The sequence below is a fragment of the Hydractinia symbiolongicarpus genome, chromosome 4 (assembly GCF_029227915.1).
Source record: "Hydractinia symbiolongicarpus strain clone_291-10 chromosome 4, HSymV2.1, whole genome shotgun sequence".
NCBI lineage: Eukaryota > Metazoa > Cnidaria > Hydrozoa > Anthoathecata > Hydractiniidae > Hydractinia > Hydractinia symbiolongicarpus.
Genome location: NC_079878.1, coordinates 24,877,573 through 24,896,856, shown reverse-complemented (window position 1 = coordinate 24,896,856; position 19,284 = coordinate 24,877,573). Strand labels below are relative to the sequence as shown.

The window sequence follows — 19,284 nt, the reverse complement described above, 5'->3', positions numbered from 1 at the left end:
GGAATTCCATTCTCTGTAAAGCAACGGAATGGCCGAAAATAATCGCAGAAAATAAACGTTAAAAATTTCTTCACATACACATTTTTTTCTTCACAAGAAGCATGCGTACAAGAAGCATGCGTACAAGAAACATAGGCTCAAATTGGCAAAAAAAACTAAGAAACATCTGAAAAACATGGGCAAGCTCAGAAAGGCAAGAAACAATTTTTTTCTAAGACAAATTCCTCTTCAAGAACCAAAAACTAAACAGAAAGCATTAAATATCAAAAAATCAAAAATGTTTCCATCATCTGCACTCTCTTCTACATCGTTCTTTCTCAGGTAGGAAGTATGTTTGTCCATCATGAAAGCATGTGTTTAGAACAATTAAGAATAAGAAACAAATAAGAAACATTTGAGGCTTATATCTCGAAAAAACTAAGAAACATTGAGCCTAAGCCCAAATGCATGTTCCTTGTAAAAAAACAACAACGTGTAATGTGATATCACTCTTGTCATTAAAACTTATGGGCTAAACATGGTGTTTATATCTTTCACACTTTTTGACACCAACTACATTTTTGGGGCAAAAATTAAAGGACTTCCTAACACGGAAAATGATGTGTTTGTATATTAGATGAATCTTAAAACGTTACTTATCTAGTCTTGTCTAACATTTTAAAAATCTTTTTTTTGTTTAAGATATTCAGCTTTAAAGATTTTTATCTGACCTTATGACAATTATTCAAGACCATTATTTTTATCGACTACAAAAAAGAAGAATTACAAGCGAAGAAAACAAGACGTATGATGATATGCGTAAACTAGCTCGCAAAAAACACATGTTGACAGTCATATTCTATTCTTGTTTTCGAACCAGTACCAAAATTCAATGAAATCAGATTACTCCAGGTGTCAAAAATTTTAAAACCGGTATTTCTTTTTCGATCAGTGTAACAAATTTCATCCAAATCGAAACATTTTTCACTTCGATTCTAAATACACCTTTTCCGAATTTCATAACGTGACGCAAAATTTAAAAGTTGTAAAAACACTTCTTATCAGGTTTTTTGGACAGATTCAAGTAAAATGAGTAAAACCTGAAAGTTCTGAGTTTTAAGGATGTTTTACGCTGATTTTACATGGTGACCACAGAAATTAGAAATGTAAATTCCAGGACATTCCAGAACAAATATGTTTGATATTCCAGGACAATTCCGGAAGAAATTGCTGACCTTAAAAATCATAAGTCTAATGAAACTTCCATGCAATGCGATCTAGAAGTATTTGTGGACCACTGGAAGTCAAATATGTTGCAGCATTTTACAAACCTTGTTTTTAATTAACACTTTCACCCCTGTGACCTGTAGAGCGGTTCTCTGGGTCCCTGATATGCAGGCCTTAAAGTTTGCCCAAATATTTTCGAAGATGATTCATTTTTCCAGTTGAAAAAATGTAATTAATTTCATGCTAGAATCCAATGGAAATGAACTAGCCTTGGTCAGAGCAGCAGCGATGAATACAAGTGATTCAGAGTAAAGAATACAAAGAGGAGAATGAAGGAAAGTAAAAGTCAGAGTGCACTGAACCCTCTTTAACGGTTCTCGGGGCACATAAAAGATCATGTGTGTGATATTTTGAGGATGACATTTTGAAAAAAAAATACACCGAAATTAGTAGTTTTCCTGCTTTGTTACCTTGAAGCAGCAACGTCAAAAATTGTAAGTTTTCATTCTGGAAATATAGCCAATTTATTTTTGAGGTTACAGTAAGTGAAGTGTATAACTGGACTAAAACTTTACCATGTGATGAACTTGTAAGTTTTCTCACTAACGTGTTTTTTTTAGTCATGTAAACAAACTTCTGACCATGTGGGACAACCTCGTCCCCAGGGCATCTTGTATCTTTTCTAACATCGACGGCGATACGAACATGTTCGTCTCGCCGTCCCGAGATAAAAAGGGACAACAGGCGCTGGGAACGAGGTTGCATGTGGGAAAGTATTTTCAACCATTTTGATTGGTTTAGAACAAATATTATACAAACAAAATGTTGCAGTTGGTGGCTACACAATGCAAACTTTATTTTCTGGTACATGCACATGTAAACATTGATTTCTGGGACCAACAAAATTTGAATTAATTTTAGGACTAAAAGAAAAACTTCACATCGCATTTATTAATTGTGGGAAGCATATGAAAAATTACTTAGAAATTATACTACTTGAAAAAATCTCTTCTGTAACGTTTGTAAAAAGATTTTATTATTTGGCTATTCATAGAAAGTGCGTTGGATTTGACTGTGACTTTGAAACTACAATTTTGCGAATTCAATGTTTCTAAGCCAATTTCAAAATATCGAGATGTAGTGAATTTTCTTAATCAGTAAATATAGTTTTGCATAATCAAGAATTTTCAAAAAGGTGTATTGGTCTATTTTGGACTAAAAAATTTGCCAGGTGTTATTTATCTGCGTTTTTATGTCCTTTCATAGCCAGGAGAACCAGCGTTGTCTCCTTTTACCAACCAGCAATACGAAAACTGGAAATCAAGAAAGGTCTTAAAATAAACACAGTAGCAACGGCGACAGCACATGTGAAGCACGACAGGAAGAGCAAGCAAAGATGGCGTTCAATGTTTACAACTCGTGTGCGCTTTCGTAACTTTGAAACTGTTCATTAATGTGACATTAATGAACAGTTTCAAAGTTACGAAAGTTAGGACTGCAAGTTCTGCAGGTTTTGAATCTGACTCAATAGTTTCATGCCCATGCATATAATTAGTGATAACGTTTAGGTGTTAATGGTCCAGAGATCGAAACAGATGACGTATAACCGGAACCGCTAACCTCGTCCCCAGGGCATCTTGTATTTTTTCTGACCTTTGCAATTCCAATGGACTTTCTTGTTTTTTTTCAAGACAAACGTGATTTCAGAAGAGACCATGTCAAATTTCAAGAAGTTCCAGGACTTGATAATATTTGAGTTGAGTGCTGTTTCAGGAAATTATTCCCAAACAATTTATTACCCTAATTCGCGAAAGTTCGGCTCAACATGATTACGTTATATGACAAATTCAGAACGTCTTCAAATTTTGTCACAATTCCAGGAATTTTTAGGACTAACTGTTTCCAGGTACTGATTATTCTCGCCAATTAAAAATTGAAATTTTTCTGGATATCAATTAAACTTATCCGAAAGTTTTTTCTGCTATAAAACATTTACGTAAAACAACATAACCAATGCATTCACACCGCCCCTTTTTTCCGCTGCTCTGTTGCCGGACACATACAACGGTCATTTTCCACTCGACACGAAATAAGTGGGCTTGCACACATTTCCACCCGGTTGGTCTGTCAGAAGTGACAACACGTGCTGTGTTTGTTCTGAGTATTCTCAATAAGTTTTCATGTAAGCCTACGCTCAACACACTATGTATATATACATAAACACACAAAATCTAAATATCATTCAGTATACAGCATAAAAAAAGAAATTTAAGTTAATTTTAAGTATAAAAAAACACATACATATATAACAAGCTGTTTACCACTTCGCCACTGGACATCCCTGCATGCGTTTTAGTATTTACTACGACTTCACACAAAGAAACGCCTATTCAAAAATCCAAACATAGTTAAACACTCAACCCAAGTTGCAAAAAAAAGTAAATAAAAATGTCCTTAAATTCAAACAAAACCAACAACTCGCTTTGTATGACCTGTCCACTGACCTGTCCATTTCTTGGTTTACGAAATATTCCAGGTACGCATATAGTAAATATTAATAATCTAACTTAGATAAAGAATAAAAATATAATTTATAAATATCTACTTTTCTTCGTTGTAAAAAATCGTCTTCCCACCGTTTTAGTGGAGAAGACGACAGAGTCAGTCAGTCTCAATAAAATAAAGCATTAACTGCTGCGAAAAAAATGAGACTACATCACGTCAACAAAAAATTCGTTGGACGAATTACCCATAGCCATTCGGAAACTCTGCCTACTCGCGGTCAAACTTGACGGCATAGATTCAAGATTACTTGCTTGCTGCTGCTGTTGTTGTTGCTGTGCTTGCATCATTTGGTTTGGTTGCGGTGGCATAGCTAACATCACACCACCAGGAGGAAGTTGCGCACCAGGCATTCCCATAACCATCCCGCCCATAGGGACCATCTGTGAGTTACTACGCACACTAGCTACGCTGTGTTCGGACATCGCTTCGCTTCTTAAACTCACGGTGTCGAGTTGGAATGAGGCGAGTGACGATTTGTCATTCATTTCCCGTTTCGAGCCTTTACTGCTGTGACTTCGCTCGGAAGATCCACTACTTCGTATGGTGACTTGGTCTGGATCGCGCTGGGAATTCTTTAGTGAACCACTCTTAGCAGAGCCGCTGTGGTTGCTACCACTGCCACCAGTGTGATGGCTTGGCACTCCTTGACTGTTGGCGATGCTGCCAGGATGTTGAGAGAAGAATTGGTAACCAGGATATACCTGTGGGTAGCACTGTTGATAGGAAGGAGGTCCGCCAGCGTCAGAACCAGGTCCCATACCCATTAACTGTGCAGGAATCATGGGCACACCACCAGCAGACATGATATAATTGCCTTGTGATTGACCAATCCACGAGCCTGAATAGAAAAAAGTAAATATGTTCGATTAGATAAGCTCTACAAATTATATAAGACAAGTTGGCAAATCTCGAAGTTCGTCCACACAATTAATTATGATACTTCTATACTAGAATTAAGAAATTTAAACTTTTTAAAGTTTGCTTGTTCACCACAGACTTAGATTGAATCTGAGGTTATTTAAATAACTCCAAAAATGTGCTAAATGTTGCTGACGTCAGCATAGAAATTTCTAAATTCATGGGCCTTTGTGGGTAGACGCATGAGTAAGTGCAACCACCGCATTATGAATGGTGCTTACTTAAGCTAGGCATTTATAGTATTTTCAATACATTTTTATCGGGGTGGGTTGGTTGAAATATGGCAGCCTAATAAACAGCAGAATTACAAAAAAAAACATACCGATATGAGAGGGTGCCGTGGAAGCTATTGGCGCTAAACTATCTTCTTCGCTACCCTCTATATCTTGAATGGAGAGACCTTTCATGCGGTTGGTTAAATCACCAAAGACGTAATAACATTGCTCCGAAAATGTGATTTTGTTCACGGTGTGACGAATGAGTCCAGTCTATACAGTTAAATTTGGAAAAAGAATCTTACTGAGAAAAAAAAATAATACATTGACAATTCTCAACCTTTCCCATCAAACACTGTAAAAATATACATAAAAAGACATTTAAATAAAAATGAAAAGACTATTAAATCGTGTAGCCAAGAGCATCCATTCAAAAGCATTGACAACATTACCTTGAGGAGTTTCGACGCATATTTACGAGCGTCCCGTCTATCTTGGAATCCTTCGACGTGAGCAAATAACCAATCCACTAAGTCCGAACCTAGAAATACACAACAAAGGGTTCGTATAAAAAATAACGTATATTCATGCAGGTTGTTAGGAAATCCGTTTTTTAGGATAACAATTCGCTATTCGGATTACCATTTTAGCTGAAAGCAAGAAAAATATCACTTACCGATGAAAGCGTTTGGGATAGTAATTTTCAACCACATCCTGTCTCGAACGACCAAACCAGAGTCGGACGAAGCCATTACTTTTACAATAGTGTGCATATCAGTGTCTATAGTTAAACCGAAGTCCAGCCCGTCTGGATTATCAAGGTAGCCTAAAGAGAATAAAAATGACACTTAATACGAATTTTAATTCAACACAAGAATAAAAATGTGTAAAGACAAAACTTACGATCAGCTTCTGGGATAGAGCTTGTTAAAGAATCGCTGGTTGAAGTCATCGTACTCATTGAAGGACTGCCAGTACCTCGACCAAGTAAGCCACCAGAAGCTAGAGTAGAAGATAGTTTGAACCTTAGCATGCAGGTACAAAAACCACGCTTTGAGAATATCACTTTGTGTGTTTTCAGGGTTGTCACAGTTTTAGAAGTTTATAATTTTAGGAGATTTTGGGAGGATTTAGGTTGGAGAAGGTGCAGTCACGCTGGATTTTATCTAGTACTGATGTTCTTCTTATAAATTGGTTACAGACAAGCCATCTTTAATTAACGTACAACACCATAAAAAAATTACTTGAAAACAGTCTAAAGTTTCATGACTGACGACTTAAATAAATGTCGCGACGAAGGAATTTTTACCTCGAACTGCTTCTGAATGTTGTAGCCATGCTGCAGGATCGATGGGTCTCGTTACGTCATCTACATAGGAAATATTAAAGATGGTATAAAAAATTAAAAGTAATTAAAAATATGCCTTTGAACATTTATTGTGAAAGATGGTGTGTCTTTACTGCCTACTAAGTCTAAAATCACGCTGCTTTTTTTAATTTAAAAAGTCACGTTTTGATATTTTTCTGTATTTTCCAAAGACCCTGATAACTTTCTGAAAGACCATTCACATGGTGGAACTAACATTTTTATCATAGAATTCTTTTGGACTGAATTTACACTGCGATCATCTTTCTTGTTTAAATTTGTACACTACAATATCAAATATGCTTGTATAATAATCGATAACGGTAGGAGAATAAATTTGGTGTTTTTTTTATAGTATCAAGACTGTGACTTCAACACACACACACAAAAAAACGACATGATATCTATCCATATTAACAACTCACTCTTAGGTACTGCGAAGTAGCCTTTCGGCGTAGGGTCCCAACATTTAGCAACAGTCAAGGTGATAGGGCTAAAAAATAAAAGAAAAAGAAATAAAGCGCTGAAAACACATGCCTATACTTTCCTTATCGAAATTTCAGAAATTTTCTAAGACGATAATTTATGCTCCAGAAATTGAGATTTCTCACCCTGGTTTGTGCACACATTCTCGTAACACTCGCACTGCGTCGTCGTTACTCATATTTTCGAAATTTGTATCGCCAACCTGACAAAAAAAATTTTTCCATTAAAAAATACTTAGACCCTAAAGTATAAAAATTATTTTGGGTTAAATTAGAAACAGGACAGGCCGGCAGAATTCTTTACCGTTGTTTATACTTCAATCATCGAAATCCTGTGTATATTTTTATAATGAAAATAAAAATATGACTTTTCTGCAGTTAACTAACATCGGTAGAAAAACTGGTGTAAATTTAACACGAAACTTGAACATTCAACATTGGTAAAAACTGCGAAACAGTAAATTCTATCTCATTTGAAAACGAAAAGATTACGCTAATTCTCAAAATGTTTAATTTTAACATTTGTTATGTATCTCCAAAATAGAAAAAGTATCTCACAGCTAAGATCATATCTCCTGGTTCAACTCGTCCATCAGCATCTACAGCTCCCCTAAAAATAGCAAAAATACCTTTTAGAATCTAGTCAAGCCTTTCTAGAATTGTCCAGAGCAAACCTGCAAAAATACTTTGCAGATAATTTCTTAATTCTTAAACTCACCCTTTCATCACAGAGCCAACATATATTCCACCATCGCCTTTCTTGTTTGCTTGACCAACAATACTGATACCAAGAAAGTTGATTTTATCTGAAAAAAATTAATGAATGAAAATGATCAGACTTGACATTAACGATAATATAAACATTCGATGCCTGTGAAATTAAAATTGAAAGGCTACAGTACTAGGTCCTAATGGATGTTAGATTTCCTTCCCGACTCCCACATCCAACTTAGTTAAACTTTAATCAAAATGAATGAATGAACAGGCTGTATCTCTATTTTGCGTCGCTTTATTTACTCAAAGAGGTCTTTAAAAAAAACAAGTTTAAAGTTAAATACGTAATCTTCGCAAAAAAATCCTTCTCCCATCCAAACCTTCTATGGCCACACTCACCTTGCAATTCATGCTGGTATGGAACTTCATTTTTGAAATATTTATAATCAGTGCTGCTCGTAGCACAAAAACAAAGAAAACTTTTGGCAAGCATCACCATTCTGATACATATGTTACACCATCACAAATAAATTGAAACCAAACATGAAAACTTATTTAGAAAGAGTTCTTGTGTGTCCTTTTGTGTACAAAAATTCACGATTTATTTACAACTATCAATCAATTCTGTAAAGCAGTGAAAGTTAACATGAGTTAAACTGAGATACAATATTGAAAATGAATGAACTCATGTAAAAATGTCACGATTACAACAAGCGAGACAGAATTAACACAAGCAAGACTGAAAGTATGTTTTTTGAAGAAAAAAAACTTTTATTAAAACTTATATGTCAGAAAAAACCAGAAATTGTTATCCTGTAAATGTATAAAAATTTGCGCTCTGATAAAATAAACATCCAACATCAATATTATTTCACTCTGTTCTACAGACTTGAATGTAAACACTACAAACCAACACCACGTTTAAAAAACATATACACAGATGTAATAGAAAGATTTCTGAATCTGTAGAACATAGATTAAAATTAGATAAAAGATTTTTCACTTATAAATTATTCATAAACATTCACCTCTAGCCCTTAAAATGTTATAGGGAGAAAAAAATTTAAGAAGCTAAGAAATATTGAAAGTTATACAAAATTTGAAAATAGCATGGCAGGACATATCTATTACAATTTCTTTGTTTCGGACAACAACAAAATTTTTTTATGATATTCATTAGATCTTTAAAGAATTAAAACGTATGCCCATTGAAATGTTATATAGAACATAACATAGTGAAAAAAAATGAAGAATTCACACCTCAAATTAAATAATTAGACAGCATGTTCACGCCAATTTCATTTTGCTTACATGCAACCATACTCTTAATGATAAAAGTTGACAAATGGTTATGTTGAATATTATTTTAAATTTAAACCCTGCCAACCAGGAAGTCATCTTTGATTTCTACAGCAATATTCAACAGTAAAAGAAAACTTTTACCATGTTCACATATTTACAGAAATTTTATATACACACAACTTCTGTAAGTGGAATTTTGAACAAAATGTGTACCATTATTGCAATGAACAGTATGACAGTAAAAGTATACTAACAGGTTTGCATAAAGAGACTTACCCATATTGAGCGTAACTGTAATTATGTTTAGGGACATTGTAGATTCAGTGATGGTACTGAATGAAGAGCACTAAAATGACAACATAAAGAGTTAGAATGTTGCCAATATCAAATTAAAATTTAAGAGAACTGTCAATTTGGAGCAAACGGACCCTTTCTACTCTTGGCATGCGTTGTCTTCTTCTTCGTCTTCTTCTTTGACCGCCTACATATCTTGAGCTTTCTGTTGCGCTTGACATTTGACTTTCTTCATCAGAATCAACGAAACTTGTAGTTTCCAAATCACTACTCATTACAGAGGAGGCATCAAATTCTGAACGGTTTTCACGATGCATGCGTCTTGGGCGTCTTTCAGCTATTTAAAAAATAAACTTTTCTGACAAATCCTTTTTTACAGCCTTAAATATTTATCAAGGTTATCTAATCTTTTTATTCCGTCTAGCTAAGCTGGTTTGCTTTTTCATGTATTTGGAACATTACCATAAAATCATGCACACACAGACAAGGGTATTAATACATAGATTATTACCATCACTTTCATATCTTCTACTTGTACGAGACCTTGAACTCTTTCGAGACACTATTGATTCAGCATCGGATTCTACATTACGATCCTTAGCACTGCGACTGAAAATTAAAGAGTAAATGAATTTCCTGTAAATAATTCTGTTTTCTAAGCTACCAATTCACTAAATGTTGAAAATGTATATAAATATGGCTCGTTGGAATATCTAAAATAAGCTAAATCAGATATTTGACACCTTTTTATTATAAAGAGCAAGAGAATAAAACTACAACACAACCTTTTTCACAGATTTTTTCAGGGGTAATTTCACTGAAGACACAAAAGATCTGACAATAAGCAAACACATCATTATAACAGGACATAATAGGCATTTCTTTGACATTGACAAAATCTCTTTAACTGAAACATAATTGGTGTGCTTTATTCTGGTCTTAATTAAATATCCCATGCATCGACAAAATTTTGCGTGTGTTCATTGCACATACAAAAAGCTGCAAGCAAGACTGTTAACCTTTATTGCAATGGAACAGATAACTAACTATTATACAAATTGATGTACAGTTAAAAAATAACTTACATTGTACTTGATCTTGACACATTTGGTAAAGGGTTGAACATGCCTTCACCAGAATGATTCGAAGCTCCATCCTCATCAGGAGGAACAACCTTAATAAAAAATTTTGTATTTTTACAAGAGCATTAAAAACAGTTTTTAATCTGGAGATAATCACGTCTGAAATCAAAAACAACAATTTTTCCTGTAATTCCTAAAATTCTTTCTCTAAAATTGCTCAAAGTGAAAAACAAGAAAAAAACAGCACAAAATGTCTTGATTGCCCTGTTTAGGCTAATACAAATGCCCTCTCTGATATTAAATTCCAATATACTCATTAATTATGAATATTTGAAGGCAGTTTGTTTCCAATAAGTTCATTGTTTGCTGATCATGAAGATTGCTTGACACTTCCATACAAATATCTGTTGTTTTAAACTACAAATTTTTTATTAAATCAGCATATATTATGTCACCACAGTTCAGATTTTATATTTGACACTGCTTATCAGCTTGTGTATCAAACGAATTGGAAAGATCAGTGAAAGTAATTTTAAATTTAATTATCCATCACAGCCATATTCTAGTGTTAAAAGACACAGTTTGGATAGATTTTAAGTGAAATTTGATGTTATTTCATTTTTTTATAAACTTGTCAAAATGAAACAAAGTGAGATCTTACTATTGTATTAATATTGTTTTCTAAACTAATTTATAGCAAGCAATAAAAGTTAAAACCAATTTAAAAGAAAATAATTTTAAATAGGAATCTAAAAGAACTGGGAGTGTATATAATGGTCATTTTATGTCAAAGATAAATGACATGAACGAATACTTCAATTTGTAACAAGGTCTCTAAAATAGTATTTTTATTTTTTATTTCAGAAATTAGTGCATAAAATGGATAACTGATAATAGATAAAAAAAAGTCTTGAAAATAACTTATATATTAAAAAATAATAATAATAATAATAATAAATATTTAAAGTGGCTAGCCCAGAAAATCACAAAAACCTATAGTTAGTGGATTGTTTCCACTGGGGGCCACTAGAACAAAAAAGAAACAAAAAATGATAAACCTTAGACTGCCTCAGCTCAATCAAACATAGTAACATTTATAATCTGTGAAAATTGAAAAGAAAAAGAATAAAAAACAAAAATTAAAAAGTTAAAAAGTGATCTCCATTAGAATTTGCCAAATACATTAGAGATGGAAGTCTTAAACGAAAGCAGACTTCCATCACAGGTCACTTGGTCTGGAAGATTATTCCACACTTTTGCAGCTCTAAATGGGAAGGCTTTTTTGCCAAATTCCGTGTTGACCAAGGGAAGTGTGAACCTGTTTTTTGAAGCTCCTCTTGTTTGATGATTATGACAGTTTTTTGTTAAAAGGAATTTTGAGCGCATGTAATCAGGAGCAATGTGATTCATGGCTTTGAAAACTAATATGGCATCGTTTTTGATGAGTAAATTATTCATTGAATATTCCCTCTCTTTCCCAAGAAAGGTACGGACACATTTTAATCGTTTTTCTAGTTTTCCCAATCTACCTTGGATGGCACAAGCCCATACCGAGGAGCAGTAGTTGAAATATGGCATGACAAGTGCATTAATTAAAAGGTTTTTTGTGTGAGGTGTTAAACAGGATGCAATGGTTCTAATTTTAGAATATTTAATTAGTATTTTTCTATTTATGTCATTAATGTGCCTTTCCCATTGCATTTTTTGATCAAATGTTACCCCAAGATATTTAACTTTTTCGCTCCTCTTCAAAGGAATACCCATATAGTTGATAGTTTTGTTCTCAACTTTTTTTAACTGGCGTTGTTTGCCGAAAAAGATTGTTTCAGTTTTGTCCGTATTAATAGTCATTTTGTTATTATTCAGCCAGAAGTCGACTTGCGAAACAAACGAAAGAAACAAAAATTCAGACTTCGTAGTGAATGAAATTATTCTTTGCAGGAAAAATAACTATACCCTTTATTTTATTTACTAAAGAGTTTGGCTTTTCTAGAAAACACAAACACGGCGAGCCGTTGAGGCTAAAATTGCGAACATAAATCAAAATCAAAATGTATTATTACGTTGAACTTAAACAAAATGACAAATTTATAATACAAACTACTCATTAACTCATGTATAGCATGGGCATTTTAAATTATTCTTTGTATTAAGTTAGAATTCTCCAGTATAGCAAAGGGTAAATGTTTTTTATTTACAAAAGTAAATAGCTTTAAAATCACAAAAAAGTAACGTTTAAAATCAAAATTCAGGAAAGCAAGAATCATTGAGTTGTTTAATTATTCGATTAATTTTCTTTTTTAGAAATTATAACTTACTCTTAAATTAATTAAAATTCCATTTCTTCTGTTCAGACAAAAATTTGAAAGGGCTACAATATTTATTATACAAAAAACTGATTATAAGATTTCCTGAAAACATGGTAGTACATTTTACCTCCAGAAGGATAAATTTTATATTACTATGCCCGCTTTTTGTAAACCATATGAGCTATACTTGCCAGCAACTGACAAAATAATATTGTTTAGAGGTAAAAAAAAAAAAAAAAAAAATCGAAAAAATTATGCCAAAAAAAGTAATAATTAATTACACCATCATATTATCAATTACTTTGATCTCATTGTTTCCCCAATGAAACTGACAATTCTGGCTATGACAGTTCAAGGCTTTAAAAGTTCAAAATCTTGGTACACGTCCTTTTGTGATCTGGTAAACGCACATCTGCATATGCCAGTTGTTTTTATTTGTAATAAAAAGAACATTGGAATATATGAATAGTGGTATGTAACTTTAAGAAATAAAAAGTGAAAGAATATGAACCATAATATGAAAGTAACAACCCCCCTTTTAATGCAAATACAATTGAAAAAAATCTATCTAAACATGATAGCTATGTTGTTGCTTGCAATCTCATTTGAATAACACACATTTCAATGATTTCATACTTGGTTTACAAAAGACAACAGAAAAAGGAGAACAATAGAAATCTGATTCAGTTGTTAAACTTTGCAAGTAGTATCATGAAATTGACTGCGTTGATTTTTACGTGCATTTTTTTTCGTCAAACAAAGTTTAGATGCACACCGGGTGCTTGCTTATGAGCAGGTACCTAATTTCTAAAGCCCTGCAGTCATCAAAGAATTGAGACGTCGATGTGTTGAGTGGAAAATGAAACTTACCAAACACAGTCTCTTGTTTTGGCGAATTCAATATTGCTGTATTTAGTGAATAAGTGGATAAGTCACAGTGCATGTGTTTTTATAAACACAGGGAAGATAATCCCATTAAAATCAACCAACTAGTTTACTAAAAATAAAGGTAACTTAGCTTTGGTGTTTCCTTTGCATTTTCATTTGCAAGTCTATTTTATCTTAATATTTCTTGCCTTCACCCTAATTCTGAATAGTTATTACAAAAAAAGAGGCCTTAAAAATTCTAAAAGAAATTGGCAATTTTAACCCTCATATTTTTCTAAGAATTAATTCTTACGAAAATGTAAGCAATAACATATTAACAAACAATTTATGGGGCAGAGCCTGTGAAAATGTTAAAAAATCAAAAAAATCCATGTTTACAAATCCTATAAAACCACTTCAAACATATAAATGGATTAGGATTAAAATTTCAAGAAAGTGTTTTTTGTTCTAATAAACAAATCATCTAAGTCTTTTTTCAGATCTATAAAAGAGATTAGTCAATATACAGGTCAGATTTGAAGTTTTAATTGCTTTTTTGTGTCTCTAATTGCAAGGGGCTTTCTTACAATAACCAATACACACACTTAACAATAGCCCAAATGAGTTTTTTCTTCTTTAATTGAATTTTTATGAAAGTGTGTAAGAGAGCAATTACCCTTCTTTGAATTATTTCACATTTAAAGTAAAAAATAATGTAACACATAATTGGGTTAAAGGAATAATCAGATGATTCAATCTGATTCAAGTTAATTCCCATGTAAAAAAGGTGAGGATATCTCACAATAAGTTTCCATTATATATTAAATGAATTTTTTTTTCTCTTTAGCACAATGCACCATTTAAACCACAAAGACTTTCTGAAGTGCTTGCAAATTATGTTGTTTTTTTGTAGCTCTCGATACTGTCTCTTTCATGTACTAAATTCTCAACTTACCCATGAAACAACACGGCCATTAAAACATGGTAGTAGTGCATCATCTTCAATAATTTCTTCTTTCACCACTCTAAACAGAGAATATTATGTCCATTTTATACATCTACACAAACGAACTGTAATGATTAGCAGTGACATATGGTATAAATTCTGACTAGATTTGTTTTACAAAAATCAGATTTATTAAGCAAAAATGTTGCCACTTTGGATTTTAAAATCTAAATTATATATATCTTGAAAAGAAAATCTGTTGAGTGTTTGATACGAAAAAGTGTAGAGGTAATATTTATTCTTTTATTTACAAAATAAAAATTAAAATATGTACATAACTCTAAGTTTCACGCTCAGTGATCATCAGACAATAACTTAAAAAACTATATCAATGTCTTATACGAAAGAATAAAATAAAATGTAAAAGAAAAATGGGATCACTTTAATGTTTTTTAAGAAATACTTGTTTACATGACAGTAAGTAAAAACCAGTTCCGTTCTATATAAATAATTTTTAGTTATTTTATTTTATCTATATTACAATAGCAGCATATGTCTGCCTGTCATGCTAAATGATACCACAAGTAGTGAAACGCATGCAATTTATTATAAAAAGGACAGGTGAATCCATGAATTGGGCCACCAACCAGTAGTTTAAATTACTAGTATTTTTAAAACATGCACAACAACATTATTTTCGTTTTAAAAAATACACCAGAATACATAGTAACATACATGAGGTTAACTTATGATGTCTTACATGTTGAGACTCTGTCCTCAAGGTTAGGAAAAAGATGTTTAAATAAGTCTTACAAAAATACTAATAAAACATTTTTATATACACAAGAATTTATAAGTTCATTAAATCAAAAGCTTAATTTAACTTTCCATCAAAGACTGTTATGAATTGTCATCAACTTTGGGCCTTGCCTTGTTTGTTGGGTTATTTCTTAGTTTATGTTAGCTCCTGCAAACTGTAAATTATTAAGAATACAGGAACATAATATTTCAGAGCAGTGCCTGTTTTTTGTAAGAAAAAAATTATTTTAATCACCATTAAATTCATTCTTTTAGTGCTTACAGAGATTTAAATAGTGTAATTTGTGTAGGGTAACTTTTAATGATCAAGACTGCACGCAAAACTTTTGTAAGTATGTTGAAATACAAATAAAAGTAAAATAAAGTATAGATACATTTTGTAAGATTTTTTATAGTTTCATTTATTCTCATTGTAGGTCTCCTTATTAACTCCTGTCCAATGAAGTATGACAGTTTGAATTCAGGTTTACATCAAAATAGTTTTCACAAAGTATGTTGTATTCAGTTTTATTTATACACACAATTAAGGCCACTTTCACAAAAAGAAAACAAACATAACTCTAAAACTGAAAGGAGACAATGTTTGTTGTTTTTTTATTTATTTACAAATTTTTTTCTATCCAAATCAGTTTAAATACATATACATTATTTAAAAAATGTTTATTTCCTTAAAGGAAAGCTAAGAAGCAAAACACAGAAATTAAAAAAATTATAAGTAGATTTAATTGAATTAAAGTTTTTAACACAAGTTCTAAGGTACACAGTTATAACAGTTCATAATCACACATGGCACCACAGACAGTGATTGTGATTGTGACAAAAAATACTTTTTGCACCATACAGTGTGCATAAAATATGCATATAATAAAAACAAACTGTATAAAAAAAAAACATAGATTAGAATAATCATTTCAAACTAAAATTTTATGTTTTTTTTTGCTCAGTTGTAAATTACAACAATTTTTCAACAATCGTGTTGGATAAAAACATAAACTTAATTCAAAGAAAAACTATTTGAAAAGTGGAATATGGGTTTTAAAGTATGCAAAAATTTTTACATTCATTTAATTTCAGCAACTTTTATTTTCTACATTATCACCGCAACTTTCAATTTTATACACTGATTCAACCATACAATGAAATAGTGGGCAAATTTGGTCCACAGCATTTTTCAATGTTGTTCCAAAGCATTTTCTGCGGTTGTTATTAGAAAAAAAAATGACCAATCTTTTGTCACTTGTTTTATTTGTATGCTTACAATAGTCCATAAAACTCCAGGCATAAGAATTTATTGCCTAAATACTGTAATTTGAATTGGCCTCAAAACTTCCCTGATAAACAAATGATAAAAATAGAGAAAAAATTTCAAAATTTAATTTTTTAAAATTTTTAAACTTATAAAACAATATGTTTTATACGTATAATACGAAAAATGCATTTTTCTTTATATACATCAAAAAGATTCTCAAATAAGCTCAAATAAGTAAATTATTAAGCATGTTGGCACAAACTTTGAGGGAAGTGCTTAAAAGATGTCGAGCATTAAATTATATAAAAGTATTATTACCCGAGAAAAAGATATGGACCCTAGATGAAGGGAGGCTTATTTCAGTTCATATATGTACACAAATGTATTGTTAGAACTTAAATAGATACAAATAAATTAACTATCTAAATGGTTGAAAACCCTAACAATGTTTCCGTGAGAAGGTAAAGACACCTCTTAGGCAACAGCTGACGTTTTTTATCCTAACACACAATGTAAAAGCCTTAAAAGCTCACAGCTGAAAAGTTAACAAATGTTGTTGGGCATGAATTTATCTATAGCTATGCTTGCTGTATAATTTAATAACACTACTCTGAGTTTAAAGACGCACTTAGAAATAAGGAACACTAGAAGCCTTAATAAATCACCGTTGATATCTGATATTTGTAGTCCTTAGCTAATTAAAGTCTCTTCTTTTTGTGGTTAATCACTAGCATGTTTAACCATAAAAAGTCTTTTTTCGCTCAACTGAATGTGGTACCATTTGACAATCTGATCAGGAGAATGCCCTGGCATAGGAGCAAAAAGTAGCTTAGGTAGTAAAATATCTAGCCAGCTCATAGGTCTAATAGGTCTAGTATTCTAGAATTTGTGGAGACAAAACAAATGTTATCATACAAAACAAATGAGACATGGCAACAGTTGAGCTTGTTATAGGTTAAACAAGAAAATGTTATGAATTATAGTACACAATGAGTATATTATATTAATACGTAGAGTCGTAAAACAACTCACCCAAAATCATCGTCCATGGATTTAAAGAAAAATTTATAGTTTGGTCGGTTGATAACATTTTTAAAGTCTCCTAGTGTTACTTGAGCTGGTGGCTTTGGAATTTTTACTAGATATGGTGTTTCTTCGTCATCCACATGATAAATAATCTTAGTTTCCTCAGAAGAAGATGCCATATCTGTAGCGTAAAAATATTCCTAAGTTAATATTGGATTCGTTGCTCATCCATTATCATCATCCATTATCAAACCCAGTGTCTGATGATTTCACATAATTCAATATGGCTGACAGCGATTAAAATAATAGTTCGTCATTTGAACCAATCACAAACCGCGATTCATAATGTTGTCGGTAAAGATTTGTTTGAAAAAATATCCCATTTTTCCGTCAAAATGTTCCACTGCTGTTCGTTTTTTCATTTTTTTTTTCATTTTTAATGGGCGATCTTCCTATGTTTAGCATCCGAAACTCAAATGTAATGTAATAACATATTTTTATTATTCGTTAGAATTAATATGCCGCCTGTGATACGATATGCGAGCATATCCTGGTTTATCTTCACTTTCCACAACGTCGTCGTTTTTTTACTCTGCAAGTAATAAATTTAGTTAGCACAACCGGCTCTACGCAGAATCTTTTTAAAATTGTTGTCATCAAAATTAACCAAAAAGGCGCCCTTGACAATTTAAGATCAATGGTGGTTTGACTCCTTGCGAAAATCACGGCAACTGAATAATCTCGAACCATGCTTTCAGTGCGTCCATGAAGTGCATTTATTTCGTTAAAATTTCGTTTCTTATTAGCATATCATATTGGATCACACCATGTTTACACGCCGGAGAGGATCATTCGGCAACAAACAAATTAAACTAGATGTCCACCTAAAAAAATTTTGTTATCGAGAAAACCCGTCTTAAAACAACATAGCAGGCGCCAAACAAATTGAACATACAGTCGACGCTCGTAACTCGAAATTGCAAGAGACTGGGTAAAAAAAGGAAAACCAATTTATATGGTCACGTTATTTATAGCCCAAAGAGTTTTTTCTCGGCATAAAACAGGGAAAAGGAAGTGTATTTGAAGCATTCACATTTATCGCAGTCGTAGAAAATTAGATACATGGTGTTTTTTTAATAATCCCTGTTTACATTTTTTTTTTCAAAAGAAATCTAAAATATTAGTCTGTTTTTTGGCATCTAATTTTCCTTTTACACACAAACATTCGAAGCGCTGTGTAGAAAAGAAAAGGTGACGCATGACATCCACACTTGCAATGATGACACAAACGTTTTCTAGGATATCCAATGAGCTTTTGACTTCACTGGGATCAAAAAATGCATTAGCTCGAACAACACTCGTTAAATTGTTGAATATAAAATATATACTAAATATGAATGTGTAAGTCTCACCCTTTTTCCAGCGTCCAAGCCATCCATCTGAAATTCAAAGTCTGTCACGTCCAACTCTTTTGCATGCTTCATTGCTCTTTTTTTTATGACTGTCCCGTCGATGGGTATACTTTTACTTCGTTAAGACAAGAACAACCTAAATAAAACATTATCTACATCGGCATAGTTGCTTTTTCTTATTTTTTTCGCTTGTTCGAATTGTCGAGAGAAGCTTTTCCTTGTTTTTAACCCAAGTTTAAACAGCGTTCTTTGGCACCCCATACTTTCTTTTTTCCCAAGTCCTTTAGCTAAAGCCTGACATTTTGCAGCTAAGATTTTTACAGCTAGCTTTTTTTGGCTGCCTTTTTGATTGAACAAAAAATATCGAAATAAACCTTCTCCTAAATTCGACATTTCGAACTTTTGAAATGGAACGTTATTTTTTCGATTATTTTGCAAAAATTCGAACGAAAGCTCTAGAAAACTAACTAAAAATTGTTCAAGGGGACCAAATGATTGGTTTGAGATAT

General features: G+C 32.3%; 1 protein-coding gene across 1 annotated transcript; it reads right to left on the bottom strand.

The window, feature by feature from the left end:
* Positions 1 to 3,353: 3,353 nt before the first annotated feature.
* LOC130641995 (segment polarity protein dishevelled homolog DVL-3-like) lies at positions 3,354 to 17,645 on the bottom strand. The gene is made up of 16 exons (XM_057449050.1): positions 17,370 to 17,645; positions 14,279 to 14,348; positions 10,151 to 10,239; positions 9,577 to 9,674; positions 9,200 to 9,402; positions 9,048 to 9,117; positions 7,474 to 7,561; positions 7,314 to 7,365; positions 6,882 to 6,958; positions 6,696 to 6,763; positions 6,214 to 6,273; positions 5,808 to 5,906; positions 5,581 to 5,730; positions 5,357 to 5,445; positions 5,012 to 5,177; positions 3,354 to 4,609 (listed from the first exon to the last, which is right to left on the bottom strand). Exons 1-16 carry the CDS (start codon positions 17,540 to 17,542, stop codon positions 3,918 to 3,920), a joined length of 2,244 nt encoding a protein of 747 aa, XP_057305033.1. The 5' UTR covers positions 17,543 to 17,645; the 3' UTR covers positions 3,354 to 3,917.
* Positions 17,646 to 19,284: the final 1,639 nt, after the last annotated feature.